At 38.1% G+C, this 19,990-nt stretch overlaps 1 protein-coding gene across 2 annotated transcripts; it reads left to right on the top strand.

The window, feature by feature from the left end:
* Nucleotides 1–1,631: 1,631 nt before the first annotated feature.
* DIO2 (iodothyronine deiodinase 2) lies at nucleotides 1,632–19,702 on the top strand. Of its 2 annotated transcripts, none has more exons than XM_051806404.1 (2): nucleotides 1,632–2,507; nucleotides 13,699–14,271. In XM_051806404.1, the coding sequence occupies exons 1-2, from the start codon at nucleotides 2,286–2,288 to the stop codon at nucleotides 14,269–14,271; spliced, it is 795 nt and encodes a 264-aa protein (XP_051662364.1). In that variant the 5' UTR covers nucleotides 1,632–2,285. The 2 variants fall into 2 exon arrangements, with proteins under 2 accessions (XP_051662364.1, XP_051662363.1); XM_051806403.1 differs by having other exon boundaries at nucleotides 1,633–2,507; nucleotides 13,699–19,702.
* The last annotated feature ends 288 nt before the right edge of the window (nucleotides 19,703–19,990 follow it).

Genomic DNA, 19,990 nt, shown 5'->3' on the forward strand with positions numbered 1-19,990 from the left:
TCATCCACGTGTGGGGATATATAAATGCCTACTTATAACGTGTTTTTGCAAGTTTTAGTAATAAAGCCAGATCTGTGAGGTTGCAGTCCTTCTATGGCAACAGAACACTGTCATCACCAACATTTGACTTAAAAAATAGTTTGAAAAAGAAACTCAGTTCCTTTGTTTTTGTTTATGTTAGTAATGCAGAAGGTCACTGGTTTAATGTGTGCAACATTTTAAAGTTATCTCTATGAATAAACATTTGCTGGAAGATATCCTGCCTGGGTGATATCTTTTGAAAATGCCTGAAATTATGCTACCTAAATAAACTTTTCTCTGGTGAGAACAAGCCAAAGTATGGGGTGGCCTCTCTAGAGGCAGACATCCTAGTATGATAGGCCAAGTGATATCACAATATCTGAAAATGACAGACCCTAGAGCAGAGAAGATGGATGGTGTCTACCCTCTGCAATTGCTAGCAGTGAAAGGATAGTGACGACTGATGAAGACCAAGGTACATTATTGAAGTAAGCTTGTACTACTCATGAAGGATGTGAGTTGACAGAGGTTACATATCATGCTGGCATCTCTGGGAATGAAATGTATCTGATGCATGGAGCCTACATAAGCACATAGGGAAGCCATCCACTGAAAACCAAAATTGTGGATGTCTGCAACATGATATACATAAAATATTTACCTAAGGGATTTAAAACCATGCTAAAAAAACCCCAAACAAAACATGTCTACTGAATCACCCCCAAAAAAATCATGTGAAAAGAGGACTAAAAATTGGACTAAAAAGGTGAAACAAAGAGAAGTGGAAATTAACAAAACAATCCTTCAGCATGGGGCTGCAGGGAATACTTGCAGTTGCTGTAACACACATGGCTCTGCCAGAGGAAATTTCTGTTTTCTCTTTACAAGATTTTAACCAAAAGTTAGTTATCCTTATTAGACTAGTGGATGTAAATAGTTATCTTAGGGGAATATTGAAATCCTTGAAGCTCAGTTGATTAATAACACTGAAGGCTGAAGCATATTTTTATTTAAGCAGGGAATTGTAGCTTAAAAACCCCAAATACATCAAAACCTTTTTTTCTCTCTTTCTCATCTTCTCTTACACATTGGTAGATGAATTCAGTGCAGGGTGTTCACTTATGTTACCAAGAAAACAACAAAAGTCTTTAAACACTGTACATGTTGTACTTCATGCAGGTGGGAGGAAGATGTACAGAAGTGTGCCCTTTTTTGGGATGCATCAACTCACACACCTTCCTGGAAAAGACAAAAGGACAAAGAAAAAAACCTCAGCCATGAGAAAAAACATCGACAAAGAATTCTGTGTTGCTCTGTCACTTTCCATGTCATATGAAAATACTTCTTCCAAAATTTGGAAGCATTTTGTAAGAACATTCAGAAGCATATTGGGTTTTTTCTCTCTTTCCTTTTCAAAGTAAAGCAAAGTTCCACCCTTGCTCTCTGTCTCTCTTTTTTGTCCTCTCTCTTAAGGGAAAAAAAAAAGTTTTGAGAATTTCATTTTTTTCTATTCACTGCAGCCCTAGCCAAAGTAAAGCCCTCTTTTACATTGACGTCAAGATCTTTACTAAGATTAGGGTTTCATTTCTCTATTGCAGCAATTAGCTAGGGAACGTATAAAAGGCTTCAGGGAAGCAAGAGAGGACTCCAGAGGGGAGAGCACTTTGCACCATAGGCAGATAGCAAGAGAGAGTGCGAGAGGAGGAAGGCAGGAATACAGAAACGCGGAGTGGGGGGGGGGGTGGGGTGGGCGGGGGAGGCAGAGAGGGAAAGAGAGGGAGGGAGGCAAGGAGGAAGGAACAGAAAGTTTATGTACATAAACCTTTTTAAAAAAGTATTGTTGCACCTGGTAGCTAGCTTTAGTGACACAGAAATGAGAGGTCTGTTCAGTGCTTAAATAGCTGAGAAACAATGGGATAGTGCAGGAAAGTTAACAATTAACAGTCTCAGCTTAAATTTTGTAACTGCAGGGAACTGGAAACACAGCTGCCTCTCTCTTCAACAAAAGCAGGTCTCCTGGTTAAGAGAAAAATTTTTCACATCTTAATTTCTGAAAAATAAGCAGCTCAGAACTGAATGAGTATAGTTCAGTTATGGTTTTAACCAGCCTGCTCATATTTAACTATCTCTGCTCATTTTAAAAAGAACAGCTGAGAGAAGAATAGGGAGGCTTTTGAAATGCCTTTTACTTTACTCTCTTAAATGAGGGTACAGAGCAATAAAGAGAGCTAAAGGCATCCAGCTGAAAAGAAGCAGCAAGGAAGATGGGTCTGCTAAGTGTGGATTTGCTGATCACGCTTCAGATCTTGCCGGTCTTTTTCTCCAATTGCCTCTTTCTTGCGCTGTATGACTCTGTGATTCTCCTGAAACACATGGTGCTGTTTCTGAGCCGCTCTAAGTCTGGGCGCGGTGAGTGGAGGAGGATGCTGACCTCGGAGGGGCTGCGCTGCGTCTGGAACAGCTTCCTCCTGGACGCCTACAAGCAGGTGAGTACACGGGGACGGGGACTGTCAGCTTGGGGTGGGTGAGCTGGGATGAGCATCCCGCTTGTCAGCGAAGAAGGAAAGGGAATGACTCTGTGCGGTGCAGACTGTTTCCTAGCTGATGTTAAGTTTGATGGGAAAGGTATCAGTACTGAATACTGAATACTGAATACTGAAGGGATCAGTACTTCTAAGTCGAGGCTAAGTATTCACGAGATTCTGGAGCTGCTGACTCTGCTCTGCCACTACCTCTCTGCACAGCTGTGGCCACTCCAGTTAGGTGTGCCTCAGTTTCCTCACTGGCACGAATAATAATCTTCATATTTTTCAAGTATTTCAAGATCTTCATATAAGAGTAATTGTAAAATGCTCTAGATGTTTTCACAGCTGTTGTTTATTTGTTTGCTGTATAAGATCCTCAGATATTATAAAAAGACTGCATCTTCAGATAGAGCTCCACAGAGACAGATGTCAGCTATGTAACATAGAGAGTTGTTTTGCTTAGAGTAAAACATAGAAATGAACCATTGTCATTACACTGGCATTTTCTATTACTCATATGTTAACTTTTATGCTGGGCACAGGGTGAAACAGTGACCTTTTTTCCTTCATGAAAACAGTGACAAAGGGACATGTCAAGAGATTAAAAATGAACTTGATTAGCTGTCGGACAGCTGCCTGGTGTTCTAAGATAATAAAGCCAGTAGCAATTATGCAACATGTACTTTTCCTCTTAAGATTTCTTCAAACATTACCCAGTAGTGCTGTCCAGGTCTGATGAGGTAGCTAGAGTTCCCTTTTATAGATTGAAAAGGTGGACCCAAACCCATGAATTTTCCTGCACAGACCACCCAGTTAGAAGAACTGAATTCAGACCTCTGTGGCTTTCAAAACAGTGCTTAGTCTGTTGATGTGTTGTCTTATTTAGACCATCTAATTTAACATACCCCATGTGATGTCATCCAGATGACAGCTCTCTTTTTTGAAATATTTCTTTTTGTATCATCTTCCCCCCCAGTTCCTTTTTTCACCTCTACAGAGGCATTTGTATTTCCTCTTATCTAAAGATGTGAAGAACTGGTGGTGTTGGTGTTTTCTGGCTTTGTGATATGGAATACAGTCTGCTTAATGTGAAACCCAAGACATTAATTTTCAGTGTAAGACAAATATAAATAACACTATCTTTTGCCAAATGGGTCAACCTCTTACTGCCACCTTAAGAATCATCCAGCTGGCTACCCAAATAAAATAATGCTGAATGAAGCCCACTATTCTCCTAGCCCGTTTAGTCTTTTTTTTATTCCTTTCATAGATATTAACTACATTTAGAGTGACCTTTTTAAATGGGATGGTGAACGCAATCATTCCCATTTTACAGACAAGGCAAGACAGGACAGTTAACACATGACTTGGTCAAGCCTCCAGCGGAAGTTCATAGCACAACTCTGTGACAGTCAAATTTCCAATTCCCACATTTGCAACCTGTTTGCAGTCTGAGGTCTGGAGAAGCTGTGAAGCTGTAAGGAACCTCATATTCATGAGGTATTTTCAATCTCATCTTGCTTAAATTACACAAAATGATTTAAAATCAAGATATTGCCTGTGTTTCTGTAGTTTCCAAACTAAGTTACGCTTTGCCTTTCCTTCAGTACTGTTGATGCCAACCATAGATGCTACAGGGATGATGACTCTGTGCTATTTTTGGTGTTGGTAATGAAACTCACTCCTTGAACTTTGGCAACTTTATTCTCTTTCTTATCACCATTAAATCACCCAGGTCGTTCAGGCCAATCAGGCTTTAAGGTCACTAGAATGAAATCTGGGCCTCAATGAACTCAGCAGAAAAATACATATAAATATAACCAAATTTTATCACCTTGTTCCAAAAAGGGGGAAAAGTCCATTCATGGCAACTATCCTTAAGACATAAGGAATTGGCCAACAATTAATTCATGGAAAGACTCTGTTTTACTTAACAGAATTATGGGCCATAAGCAGAGAAGATCATTGGAAAACCTTGATTGTCACAGAAAGGTACTTAATGTAGAAGTCAAATTATAAAGGGGACATAATAAACTGAGGAGCAATATTGGAAGAAGAGTCATCACCTCCACAATAGAGTAGAAACTTCTTTTACTTCTGTAAGGAAGAAAAAAGGAAAAAAGTTTCAGCTGAAAGGGTGTACTGGTAGAATTGAAAATGATTGAAACATACTCTGCTTTGTGACATGTTTAAAAAGCATGAAAAATAGTGAAATATATTAAACAATGACCCACTAAGCATATTTTTCATTAAATTACCCTTTTCTGAATCCTGACTAGGACTGCCCAGTTGTGATATCTTAATCTGAAACAATTAGGGAGGGTAAGAAATGAAAATATCATGGAATCTGGATACTATACAGAATGCCAAAATGCAGTCAATACAATAACTACTAGTGCTTATTGCTCCAATTTACAAGCTGAAACCAGGAATTAGCCAAGTACTTAGGTAGGTGCTTAAACTCATTCCATTGAGAAGTATTTATGAAATAATCACCATTTTTCAGCTTGAATAATAGCATTGCAGATGTCTAAGATAACCAAAGCTAGACTGCCATTTAGCAGAATACTGGATCAAAGAAGTAACCATGCTTGGTTTTACTATGTTTTGTGTCACTTACATAGAATTCTTCCTGTGTACATTTCATAACATTTTTCACAAAAGTACTTGATATAAAATTTCTATTTACAGAAAAAATTACTGGAAACCATTCCAGAACAACACTGTGGGTGGATATTATACTCTAAATTAAAGTAAATTTATTACAAGAAAGGACTTCTGTCTTAAAAGCACACAGACTGTCCCAGAATGAATCAATTTTTTTTTTCAAGACTAATATCTGCAAGATATGACCTTGGAATGGTTAGAGTATATTTGAAAACAGCTATTCTAATGTATTTTCTCTTTTTCTAGAAAAACTTTTTAATATCTTACTCAAATTTCCACATTTTTTCCTGCCTTTTTTCCTTATTAGGTATTATTGCACATGACTTTGTTGGGGGTAATCATTTTGTAGGTAAGATTACCTAGCAACAGTTGAAGATTTTAACATCCTCAGCGGGGAATCAATGTAAAGTTTGTTGTATTGTATGTAGACTATATTCAGTATTTATTTTATTGGAACATTCTATATGACTGTTTTTTTCCAGATTTTAGAGTTCTACTGGAATCAAAATAGTTGCTCTTTTGTTTATTTTGATTTTTGATGTAAATGTTGTCAATTATTAATATATTTTTTTTACTTCCTTAGCTCTCATTAAAGTGTTTGTCACACTCACTGTTGATATTGTCTACACTGCACCAGCTTTGTGATTTATAGACCATCCTCCTATTATTTTCCAAGAGGCAAATGTGTCTTACATTACAAGGGATTCTTTAGGACCTGATTAACTGTCATAACAGGGATAAATAGAGCTAGCAGTCAAGTTAACTTTATATACTTGAAAGTGTGCAACAGTTTTATTTAAATATTCTTTTTCATATATGTATGTGTTGTGTGTTTGTAAGAATTTACACTTTTATACGTGTTTGCATGTATAAAGATATATATACTTGTGTGTATTTGTCTCTATACAAGTACATACATGTATGTATATAAATGCAAAAATGCACATACATAAACATACATAATCTACTCTTCCAGGAGTCAATCCTCTCTCATTTTTCTGTATATGTATACACATACATATGTGTGTATGTATACATATGTATAGGTATGAATGCAGCCACACCTACTGATGAGAGAGAAAAAATAAGACTTTTGGGGAGGGTGTTAGTGTGATTTCTGCATGATTTACATAGACCATTTCTACAAATGCCACTGAGGCATTTGTTTTAGCCTATAGTATGTATATGGAATGCATCACACATATGCAGAAATCCAGGAAAAAAGGTAGAGAAGTTTTGAAAAAAAAAATTCCTCTTAAAAGCTTTTTTTGCTTTCTTAATTCCGATGCTTTATTTAGTACTGGGATGAATCTGCTTTCTAAGATTTCAGTGGTGAGAAATCATTATCTTACAATGCTTTTAAAATGGGTTCAAAAAGGTTGTGCCCATTAGCAGTGCCCAGTGTTGAGGCCTCATGCTGGGATCATTTCCAGTGCCAGATATGAGCTCTGTGTTTCAGCAAGGCAGAGTTACCATTCCTGGTCTCCAGTAGAGAGCTCTAATGTTATCCTTGAGGAGATCATTCCTCCTCTCCACCTCAGTGCAGGATAGATAGGGGGAAGACCTTAATGGCATCTCCCTGAAGCAGCCAAGTCCTTAGGAATGCTGTAGTGCATCTATGGGGGCAACACGCATGTGTGCACATACACATTTGTGGGTAAATGTGCGTCACAGGCCTTAGAGGGATGCTGGTATCTCAGGTGATGGATGGTGATAGGTGTGTGTGTGTACTTGTACAGCTTTTTACTGCCTTTAGAGTGGGCCAGCAGCAAGCTCTGGCATGACAACCCCAACACAGAAGAATGGCTGGCGCAGGATCCCAGATTAACAGCGTAGGCCCAGCTTTGGATGTAGCAGCAACTCAACTGGTTCAGTAAACACCCAGTGGGATTTTCCTGAGATTTCAGGGAGGAACAGTTAAATTACCTTTGGCTACTTTTGCCTGCCTGATAAGTACATCTTCCAAAATAAATCCTTATGCCAAACAAAACTGTCCAAAAATTAACATGTTAAGCATATCCTGCACAGCATCATCACCAAAATATCTGTGAAAGTAATAAAAGCATGATCCTCTACCTAGTCTTTGGCTATTTAGTTACTCTTTGCTTTTTGGGGAAATCTTTTAAAGGTTGGAACAAAGACATAACTTCCATACTTATTGTTTGTATTTGTTTTGTCTGGCATGGTAAGGAAGTGTCTCTCTCTGCATCTGACAGTGATAAAGAGATTTTGTGAAAGAAAGCCTATTGTATAATTTCAAGGTTTAGAACTAGACATTGTGTGGTATTAAAAATATTTTATTGGCTTTACAAAGTTCAGCTTTGGCAGAATTGCTTTCACTGACATTTGCAAATGAAAACAATCTTGAAAGAAGTGAAAAAAACAAAACCAAATCACAATTAAAACCTCTCCTACAGGATTTGGAACAAAAATTCAACAGAATTTGGGCTTTTGTCATTATTGTTAAAGCATTGTCATTATTAATACAAATAATACAAATATATTATATATTAATAATCATGTTTGTTATAGTAGTGTCTGAGGACCAACTTAGACCAGGGACCCATTGTACTAGGCAGTACCCAAACAAAAGGAGCAGACAGTTGGTCTCATGGAACTTAAGAGTTCAACCACTCAAGACAGACAAAAGGTAGGAAAAGGAATATGAGGTCTCATCATACTTGTTTCATTTTGTGGGTCTAACTTCATTTCTTCCACATCACCACTTTGCAGTCCTTTATTTTCACCCTTATGCGTGAAAAACTGACAGAAAGAATGCTTGCTTTGTTGTCAAAGCTTTGTGAAAAATCCCTTTGGCTGTGACAGACACAAAAAATTAGCTAACAGTCACCGTTCAGGAAAAGGACTGTACATGTTTCTTGTGCCCTGGCTCTACCTCTCTGACAAAACCACTACTGTGTATTCATGTGGTCCTAAAGCTGAGTTTAAAAAAAAAAAATCATCCAAATTAGACTCAAATGCCCTCCAGGTGCTGAAGTAAAGGCCTCTGTCATCTGTAAGTAGAGCCCACCAGGGCAGCCAGTGGCCCAGTGGCCATGGTGTAGTGGGTCATGCTCCCATCTTGAGGGAAACATAAAGCCCTTAAAAATCTTTCTCTAGGTTCCTCGATCAGAGGAACTAAAATTATCCATAAGAGTGCAAGGCAAAAGACTCCTTTGTGCTTTCCCTACGCTATACATACTCATTTGTGGGACTGGCAGCTTTAAATGGAGAGAGCAACATTTGGCTAGTTATTTTTATCTGGACTGTACCCTGTTAATTTGTCTCCTACTTCCCTCCCTCAGGTCCACGCACCTGATCCTAAATAAAAGACTGTGGGAGAGCTCAAGTCATTTCCAGTCTCTGCTCTCCAACTCAAGTAACTGAGTCTCCTAAAGCAAGCTGCCATCTCCCCAAGAAAAATGAAGAGATTCCACATCCCTACATTACTCCAGACAAGGGTCTCTTGTGATTTTTATCAACTGCACAACTCTGGGTCGTGTAAATAAAGACTAAATTGTATAAATTCTCCAGCCAGAGTCTGATTTTGATTTGGATGAAAATATATCTAGCTAAATGAGTTTAAATCAAAGGAGAGAATATGAAAAAGTGTAAAAGGCTCCAGGGATTTAGGTCATTACCAATAGCTGCACTCTAGTCGCAAACATGGCATGTCCATACTTAAATGACTAATATCACAAACTGGTAATTGTCTGGCAGCACCTATTTTCTTTAGGGGCAAATTGACACAGCCTGATGAGTCTGCCAAATTGTTTGAAAATCCCTAATGCAGGGAATGAAAGCTGTATTCCAGTGCACAGGATCCAAGGAAGGTTATGCTGAAGCTGATAAAAGTAAAATAAGAAAAAAGAAAAGGTATATGAGGAGATGATGTTTTGTCCATGGGGCTTTACCCAGTCCTTATGGAGAATGTACCACAAAGTTAGCAGTATGTGCTATTTCTAGCCTGTAGTTTATGAATAGGGCTTTCTCTCCTGCTCCTACATCTCCTTCATTTTGCAGACTGCGTGCTAAAGCATCAGCAAGCTTGTTCCCTTTTCATTCTGAATGCAGACTCAGAACAAGCTGTCCAGCAAACACAAAGTTCTCACAAATGATGTGAATCACTGCTTTGGTGTTGGTGATTGCTCTTGCTGATGGCTGGGCTGGCTCTCAGATTTGGTTGGCCTACGTTGCGTGTCCCATGCAGGCTGTGTGGGAGGGGATGCCTGCGTGCTGCCTGGTTTCTACTTCATTCAGAAGGCTGGCATCGAATGGCCAAATGTTCATGCACAAAAGTACGTGATTATGGATTGCGTGTGAGGGGAATTCTGCTAGTTTGTTTCTCAGAATTTATATTTTGCCTGCTTTTGTGTAAGATTTCAAAAGCGGTTTGGCTGAATACATGGGGGTTTTTGTTTGTTTTCTCATTGCATTGATTTTCTTTTCCAAGAGCTATTTTTTCTTTCAATAAATAACAACAAAGAAGATGGCCAAGGCTTACAATGCAGATGATCAGCAAGGACGATATTGTCATCCTGTGTCAATCTGTTCAGAGCTTGGTGAAATAAACAGTCTCTTGGGAACGTCAGTGCTTCATCAAGACCAATTAGTGGAGTTGCCGCTGCTGCTTATGTTTAAGCATTAACGACTGGGCAGGGCTGCTTTTTGGAGTGCCTGACACTGGCATGGAACAAGGCACCGACCTAATTACTTCTCTACAAGAGCAGAAAATGCCTCGTGAATGCCTGCTTGGCAAGGATGTCTCATTAAGAGGAAAAAACCCATCACAAGCACTCCTAGAAACAAAAATTAAAATGATAGGTAACCTGCGGCCATGAGACTTACTTCATGACTGTGGGAAATGAAGAGAAACTGATATAAGGTGATGTATAGTTGTATAGATATATAAGGGCTTCTTTTTACTTTGTTTCCTCAATCTCTATTTTTTTAGTCAATAAGGAGTAAGAGAAACAGAATGCAAACTTGCATTGTTGAAGAACTGTGAGGTTTGTTGCCACCTTTGGTATCAATGTTAAATAGGACTTGAAGGGCATTCCCATGTTGATATCTGATGGAAGTTGTTTTATTGGTCTGTTCCTTCAGGGTTTGCAAACTTGCCTAGGAAATCAAGCGTTTGGTAGACCTGAGTGAGGAGCTGATAATGAGGAACTTAAAATATATAGCTTCTCTTTCTGCTTAAAGATGACCAAGAAGTAAACTGTGGTTTCCCAGTTCAAGAGTGTTGGCTAGATATTTTCAGTCACAATGGTTTTGTTAAAATAAAACCAGAAGAATAAGTGAAAATAGCTGCTCAGATGTTTCTTTGTCCTGAGCAGCTCTGTTCATTGCTGAGTTTTATGTGCTTCTTTTTACCTTTATTTTTCTTATCCTCTGAAGAGTGGCAGCAAATATCAGAAATTCAAAGTGTGCTCCTTAATTGTGATTTGTGAGAGAAATTACATGTCATTACTTTTTCTCTTTGACCGGACGAGCATATAGTCCTAAATACTGAGGCCCATTATTCATCCAGGGAATGGGTGCACCACGAATACTTACATGTCAGGCTTTGCCCAAAAGACACATTTTAGGCAAGCTAGCTCGGAAGAAGCATTTACATGGTAGTGCAGGAACAGTGAAGTTTTCTAGGTAAAGAGGGATCTAATGTTTGTGCAGATATGCATATGCTGTTTCTTGGTATGTGCCTTTTTTTTACAGTCACCAACTTATCACAAAATGCTGAGTTGTTTAGATGGCTTCTTAATTGAATGCATTCCACAGGACGGTTATGTGGATGCCATGTGATCTTTACCTGTGTATTTCTTTCTTCAAGTGTGGCCCTATACCTTACTCACTCCTGATTTGCCTATCTTACTTCACAGAATGGCAGAGAGAAATGAAGTGATCAACAGCTGAACAGAAGAGTACCTGCTACCTGCTAAGGTGTAGGTGGCCTTAAACACTGTAAGATGCTTAATGCTACTTCTTAAACGCAAGAGCCTGAGTCTCTGAGCCTGCCTCTTCTCAGGCAGGTCATTTCTTCTCAAAAACTGGGATATAGATATTTTCCTTCTTTGAGTTCAACGGGCAACTGAGTTCAATGTTCACACAGTAGGTCCTAAAGTCAGCTGTTTGAGGCCTCTTGCTTTCAAAGGCAGAGAAGCACAAGGCTTTTTCTAAACTGTTGCCGGGCTCTAGCAGATAGCAATGCTGCAGATGCAGGTTTTCAGAGACAGGGACACAACTGGCTGTGCTTTCCTGGGCCATCACTTACTTCTCTTGCCTGTGGTGCAGCTGCACATCCTCTGCTTCCAGTGGCAAGATCACCGCATTATTGACCTGGTGAGATCTGTGGGTCTCAGGCAGTCTTTTTTCTGTGACTCTCTTTCTTGCTGATCTCCGAGTGAGAATGTCAGCATGGTTGTGTTTCAATTTGCCCCACAGAAAATAGTCAAAATAAAGCTTATATCATGTGACAACATGCCCTGAGACCTTCTCATATAGCTGTGAAGTCTGGCAACTTTAAGGGTTGTGTCTTACAAACTTTGCTTTGATTACACTCTTGCTTCTGGTGCTCTTCTGATGAAATAGTTGAGAGTCATGAATAACTGTAGATTTGTTCAAGGTAGTCAGGTTTCTCAGGGAGAAATGGAGGATCCAGTATTAACAATGTACTTGCCTTTGGATCTGTGCAGCAGCAACTGCGTAAGTTCAGTATTCAGCTATCTCAGTTTCTTACTGTATCTGACTCACTAGAATATCCTATAATGTAATGTAAAATAGAAGTGCACCAGAAATCAGTTATTTATTCAGTTTTTACACAGTTCTCATTTAGCACTAACTTCTACAGACTTTAATTGTAGTTTCAGAAAGAAATACATAAAATGTAAAAGACTTCTGAATTTGACCCTGTATGTTTCCTTCAAAGCAAGATTTCTGAATGCAATCAAATAGTGTATATAGAGAGAAAGAGTCAGGGAAATACAAAGGATAATTGCATTGTTGTACTAGAGCTTGATGTTAAAGGCAGATACATAGGAATTGCTGTGGCAGAGCTCATTAAAAACTAATCGTATTATGTAATAATATGTTGTGGTTCTACAGTAGTTATCAGCTAAGGATCTTGGAGCCCTCTGCAGGCTCCACCTTATTCTGCCACTCCCTTCTGTGAGATGCTTATATTCTGGGGTTTTTTTCTATAGATATGCAAGTAGAAATGGTCAGGTAAAATTTTTCCACAATTGCCTGTTGTGTCCGAGTTACATCTGGAGCTGGAGCTAATAAAACGGTTTATTTTCCCCTCATCCTACTTCAACCATCATATAAACTTTCCCCTTTTTGTGCTGGATTTTTTTCCCCAATCATTTTGTAAAGAATCGTTGCAGTAGAAGGAAATATGTCACTCAATCACTGATGAAATTACTACAAATTGATTAGAAGAAATTTTAGACAGTGCAGTCTTGGATGGTCCACTGTCAAGACAGAATGTACAATGAATGAGCATCTGCAGAGATCCCAGAGATCTCTTATTTAGTACTCTGAGTATTTTCATTCTTGGACTGCAGGATGGAAGAGAATATATAAGTATGAAATCTTCAAACCTCTGAAAATTGAGAGGTACTGCATGTGTTGTGAAGATCAGGAATATAACGCAGAATGATTGAGAATTGGAAAAATGGCTTAAAATGTAGAATGCAGTTCAGTGGGGCTGAGTGCAAAGGATAAAATTCAGACTAATGAAGTACTCAAATCCATGATGGGGAGCAACTAGAAAGGCAGAAAAGGGACCTTGGCATTTCACTAGCTTTTAGCTAGGCATTTCACTAGTTAATCCCCAATAGACAGTCTACTCTTTTTGCAAAACAGCCGTGATGTCTCATAAAAAGCAAACATCTAGAATGTATAAACAGGTGTAGTCTGTGAGCTACTTCATTACATTAAGCAATTGCCTGATTATTCTGAGAATTGGTAAATACACTGTTGAAGTTTTGAACACTACATTTCAAGGAAGATGTGAACCAAGTGGAGACGACTCATTGAAAATGTCTCATTGAAAAAAAATGACTCATTGAAAAAAAATCCTATCTAGAAAATTTGTCTCACAGAGGAAAGTTAGAAGAAATTTGAGGTAGTCTGTCTTAAAGCAAATGCGAGTCTCCAAATACATAAGGGTGGACTGGGCTATGTGTGTAGTGGACAGGACAAGACAATTTGATTCAATTTTCTAACATTTTTAACATTTCTCTGATCAAATTTTCTAACATTAATGAAGTAGTATACCTGTCAGGAATGCTACATTTCCCTAAATTGTGAGTGAAGGTGGGCTAGATGAACTTTTTTAAACTGCTGCCTTTGATGATTTGCTATATCCCCATGCTACTGTCCATGGAGCTAGTTAGGTGTGCTTTTTGAAGACAGTAGTCATGAGGATACTGCACAGGCAAGTCACACTAACTTGCTATGTTTTAATTTGTTTTGCCATCAGGTCAAACTGGGAGGAGAAGCCCCTAACTCCAGTGTAATTCACATATCCAAGGGCAGTGATGGTAGCAGTAGCAGCTGGAAGAATGTTGGTAGCAAGTGTGGAACGAAATGCCACCTTCTGGACTTTGCCAATTCCGAGCGGCCACTGGTGGTCAACTTTGGCTCAGCTACCTGACCACCGTTCACAAGCCAGCTGTCGGCCTTCAGCAAGCTGGTGGAGGAGTTCTCTGGTGTGGCTGACTTTCTGTTGGTCTACATCGATGAAGCTCACCCATCAGATGGCTGGGCTGCTCCTGGAATCTCTCCCTCTTCATTCGAAGTTAAGAAACACAGGAACCAGGAAGAGAGATGTGCAGCTGCTCATCAGCTCCTAGAACACTTTTCCTTGCCACCTCAGTGCCAAGTGGTGGCTGACTGCATGGACAACAATGCCAATGTGGCCTATGGAGTTTCATTTGAGCGAGTATGCATTGTGCAGAGACAAAAAATCGCCTACCTGGGAGGCAAAGGCCCCTTTTTCTACAACCTGCAGGAAGTTCGGCTTTGGCTGGAACAAAACTTCAGTAAAAGATGAAATCCATTCTCTACAGAAGCTGTGTTAACAGATGTCCCTTTAAGGAGATGCAAAAGGGAAAAAAAAGAGAACATGCTGGTTTGAATAAAACCTTTCAGACGATTGCAGGAGAACACATTTGATAACAATTTCAAGTGAATGTTAACGAGGAAATGAAAGTTAAAAAAAATCTAGCTCCGCAGAAACATTGTCTGAAAAAAAATCCCACTCCTGCGCTTGCTGTGGGACAGAAGGGGTGAACAGGCTTCTGTGAAAAGGTGCTGCTGGCAAGCAGGAAGAGTAATAAGACCTGTCTCCTAGGAACCCCTCTCACGAAGTGTCAGCTCTGGGGTGAGCCAGAGGAAGCATTTCTGCTTGGAAGGCATTCCATGGAAAGGCAGTGCTGTGAATTTCTTCAGAAATGCTTCTTTAGTCCCCTGTGGCCAATGCAAAGAACCTGGGAGGAGCAGGAAGTTTGCAATTACTTGCATAGAAATGGAGTGTAGCGATTGTCTTTTCTTGGTAGAGAAGTTATTGTTTAGGGACTACAGGAACCACCATGCAATGCGTCGCTCAGGCAGACTGGCTGCTCAGATCAAGATGAACCATGGTCTGCTGGTATTTGTACTCTCTGTGCACATCTCTGCACAGCATATTAACTATGTAATGCTACCTATATGTTTGTATCCAGTAGGCAGGCCTGTGCCTGCTGAGAAATATGTTAAAATATGTGTAGTTGGACCAAAAAGACAAAGGTGATCAAATAAGCCCATTACCATTTGAAAACTAAAAACTAAAATACTTGGACTATTTATAACAAAACATTGAGAACCATCTAGAACATGCATCATGAGACAAAACTCAGCTGATGCCAACCAAACCTGTGGTTCTCAGAGCTGACAACACACATTTATCAATATTCTCTGGTTCTCATCTCTGTTTTTTACCCCATCTCCATCTCTTTCTGTCTAGCAATAGGCTTAAAGGTAATTTCATTTTTAGCTTTTAAAAAAGTAACTTATTTCTCTCCTTTATTTTTATTTGAGATAATGACCTTGCAGGTGTATTTTGGGGATGGGGGAATTTATGCACAACTTTACCTCATTGAAATGGAAACCTATCCTGTCATTTACCCTGTTAAATGTAGTCATGCTGACTTTTGCTATCTTAGATACATGAAACTAGTTTATAGCTAGTTTATCTGAATATGTTTATATTTTAGTTTATCTGCAGGTTAAGTCGTTTGTAGCTTTAGAATTGATTAGCTGCCGTTTTGCTACCAGATAAGCTGATGGTCGGTTTCACTCCTGTTCTCAAAAACCTTCCCAGAAGAGAAACAGGGAGGACAAATAGTGTGAATTAATGTGAATGGGTGTAAAAGGTGGTAGAATTTTCATACAAATGGGTCTGAGGAATTAATCTTATGTTTAAAGAGATACTGTGAGCTTAGAGTATACATTAAGTATTTCTAAAACTAAAATTATTTGATCAAGCCTAAGGAAAAGGTAGATTTGCAATGAACTAACCCACTAGATCTGAAAAATGAAAACCCATACGGAGATAGACTATCCAATTTTTCTCTCAACTTTGGCAGAAACATGAAACAGATAAGCAGAGTAAGTGGCAAATATCAAGTTAGTTCTTTCAATTTCTCGTTCTGCCCATTGTCAGGAATATGATGTGTTGATATTAACACAGGAAAGAACAGAAAATACATACATAATTATTTCCATTTTCACAATGCCCATTAATATTGTGTATTTCTTCTTGTTAGGTTGTTGGTCAACTTAGCCAATGTACAAGGAATTTGGAAATGTGTTTTCAAGTACAGATCTGAAATAATGACAGTAACATGGATGATTTCTCCCATACTCAGATTCATGCTTCCCATTCTCACATTTTCCTCAACACACTGTTAAACATATACACACACACACACTTACACAGTTTGGTAATGTGTGTCAGAGAAGGGTGTAAAGAATGGTCTTCAGATCTCCTGGTGAGCTTCACTTCTTAGAAGGCATGCGTCTCTGTGTGTGTGTATACATGTGTATGCATCTGTATGTATATAATACATTTTTATGTAAGTATATATACATGCATGCACATATAAGTGGTGTCTAAAACCCCTAATAATAATTATTCTGTTCTCCCTTCATTATTATTACTGTAACTCATTGCTCAGTGTGGAAGATTGTTATAGATCTTCATGACTAACTGGGATATATAACTGAAATTTTTAAACCTAATATCATAGAAACAGTAACATAGCCAAACTTCATGGTTTATTTAATCCAGCATCCTACCTCTGACTGTATCAGATGCTTCAGGGGAAGGTGCAATAGTTTCTTACAGAATTTTCATTAACTTCAGCCCTTATTATTTTTGCCTCATTTAAAGGGATTGTTGATGTCTCATCATCCCTATGAGCGGCTGATCCTGAGTTTTGAGGTCTAAATATTTTGTGAGGTGGGGTTACTACAGTCAAAAAAATCACACTTAAGAACAAAGAAAAGCAAACGAAAACAGATTTTTTTCAGATTTAAATTGGCTGCTTTTCATGTCATTCTCATCTTTTGCTATTATATGCTAAACCACTATAAACAGAAGTGATCCCAATTTTTCTTCTGTATGTCAGTCATTGTAAAATATATATAGAAATTTATGTACCTTTCCATTGTTCCTTGAGACAAACAATAACTCATATTCTTATTCGGGTCCGTATTCTTTGCTTGTCTCTGAATCTCTTCTATTTTTGCTACACTGTCCTTTTACTCAAGTGAGTAAACATGTAGACATTAATCCAAGTGAAAATATGTATTGATATACCCAGCATATCTTTTCCTTATATCCTATTCTTCAGTCATCTGAACCTTTTTTAATCCATAGCAGCTCCATAGCCTTTGTAAAACTTAAACTAGTCTTTTCTTTTTCTCTTCTTTTCCTCATTATACAGTTTAAGTCTGAACTGTTTATCTGGGAAATGCTGGACAATAGTTTAGCACAAGTGTTGAAACATGCCTTTAGTTCAGAGGAAAAAACCTGAGTTAGTAATTCAGTTTGTTAATATTCATTTGCACATCTAAAGTTACAATTATTTGTCAAGTCCATTCCCTCCTTTTGAATTTCCATTATTGTGTCTTGTAATTCATAGATGCCTGTTCATCATAGTATAAAGTGGCTCCCATACATGAGAAATCCACATTGATTTTCCACAAGAAAAAATGCACAATAACTTCATTTTTTTCTTAGCAATATGCATGACTGTCCTGTCTAAAACTTAAAGATAATCCAACCTCAATGATTATCAAGACAGATTTTGCAAATCCTTGAATTTCCCCAGAAAATTTCTAGTCAGAAAGCAGGGCTTTCTTCAAAAAGAAACAGGCTCAGAGGAAAGAAAAAAGTATTTTCTAAATGACTGATAGAAATATAGCCTCTTTTCTTTTTTTTTTTTGACAAAATTAAAACATTTTATAGAAAAGGTTTTAAATTAAACTTTATGCATTGTCCTCAGTTGATGATAAAAGTGACCATATATCAGATACCCCAAATTTTTGTAACAGTGGGTTGTTTTGAGTCCAGGCAGAAATTTTACTGCTTTGTTAGCCTTGTTCGTCACAGCTGGTCTAGTCTGCTGTGAGAGTGAATTTACTTCTGTCTCTTATTCTCAGTATTTCAGGGCACTATACCATATTACTTGAGGTGCTTCAGCGTGACATGCATATTGAGCAAAAGCTCACAAAATAGGTGCCTGAAAGTATTCTGGAAGGCTGCTGTATATAATAGAGACCCCAATACTGTGTCTCAACATTAGTATGGGAAACTTCCAGTACTTTTTCATTTTGAGCAAGGTAAAAAGCTATTCTGGGTTATCATTTTACATTGCTTTCTGTGCTTAGCATCTGTATTTAGCACTGTATAAAAGGAATGTAAAACATTTTGTACAGATGAAAATGATAGCATTTTGCTTTTCCTTGTGTAGACAACGATATAATTTTAAGGCAGCAGGAAAACATGCCCTGTCTATTAAAAAAAAGAAAATATATTGTGAAATATATTGCTGAACAACTATCTGAACACTTCGAAAAACAAAATGCAGTGATTTTTAGGAAGGTGATCTTGGTGGTGAAACCCACAAAGTATCAGTGCTATGCGTTCATGCATGTGTGGGAAGCTATGTTTCTGCGTGTGTGAAAGTGGCTTTTCTGTGATGTGGAGTATGGGGTTAAGAGTTTTTAAGACTTTCATTCAGTACTATTACCAAAGCAATAAGAGGTATCAGGTAGGGAATATTGGCCAGTTTTGTTCAACTTGACACCATGTCTGTGACAAAACCGTATTCAGTGACCTTTGGACCCCATTCGGAGTCTTCAGAGAAGAGAAATTGGGGTGAGACAATGGAGGCTTGTGTGCTTATGAAGATCGCTAATAAAAGAGTGATTAACTCAGTTAGCGTTCAGATGCCCTCACACTGGCATTCCTCTGTGCACCTTGATGTTTCTGTATTTGAAAGAGGGGTCTCTTTGGGTCTGTTAATAAGATCACCATGTTGTAGGTCCTGTGTGTACTATGTGTGTGTCATTGCTTAAATGTCAAAAATACACTTTGCAGGAGAGCCAGCAGAATTTTGTTACAATATGGTGCTCTGTGAAATATGCTTTCTAGATTTGTTTTTCTTGTATTATAATAAATGATAAAGAAAAATATACCTTTTCTGTGACTTCTTGTTCTAATACTGGCTGCTAACACAAAGTGGAATCTAGACATTAGACCAAGGAAACGTAAAACTGTATTTAATAAAAAAGCCTATGCCACCCTGACTAGATCTTCAGTAATACAAGCAAACTCCTTTATAAATGGTGGGACTAATTTAATATCTGACTACTCCTCAACTTTTAAGAAAGGTGAAGGGGAGAGAAACTGAGAGCTGCAAGGACTGTGGTTGAGTCTGCTCAGAATTGCACTGTTCAAAAAACATCTGCTTGAAGAAAACATGCCAAGCTGTGGGTAGCATATGAAATCTAGACAAATTTGTTGTGAAGGCATCAGCTATAAATGCCACTTCCATTTCAATGTACAGGCAAAAGACCAAAAATAAAATTAAACCCACAGCTGAATAGCTGTTACAAGAAAAAAAAAATCAAATGGAAAATGAGCAGCAACTTCCTAAACAAATTCAATTTGTGATTTAGTTGTATTTTAGAAATTTCCTCCTCTTTGTCATCTTTTGTTATAAAAAACATTATAGGACCTTGCATCTGAAAACTGCTTGTGAATATAGGTAAGAAAGAACATAACAAATCACCAAAGGGAAGGCCATGGAAAAGGTTGCATCCAAGTGTCCCCAACAGAAATGTTCATTACAATATACTTTTACAACCCCTGAAACAATCAAATAAACAACTCTCTCTAGATTATCTAGTTCACATCACAAAAATAACGCACAAAAGTACTGAAAGGAGACTTTTGAGATGTGAGAATATTCCTGTAGTCTGTCTGATAGTGATTATGACCTTTATAACAATTGTTACTATAAGGAGCTACTCACTACTCTGGAAGAAATAAAAAGACCTTTCAGGACCTTCTTCTTATTTCACAGGTGAAGGTAGATGTGATAAAATAACAATTTTATTAGAAGATAGGATCATTAATAAATAACTTGTTAAAAAAATCAGACTCAGACTGCTCCCAAATATTTGTCACAGTGGTTTGTTTGATTTGTTTTTCTGGAATAGAT

Source organism: Manacus candei, unplaced genomic scaffold, assembly GCF_025592945.1.
Source record: "Manacus candei isolate 608988 ecotype Guabito, Panama unplaced genomic scaffold, ASM2559294v1 h1tg000067l, whole genome shotgun sequence".
Lineage (NCBI taxonomy): Eukaryota > Metazoa > Chordata > Aves > Passeriformes > Pipridae > Manacus > Manacus candei.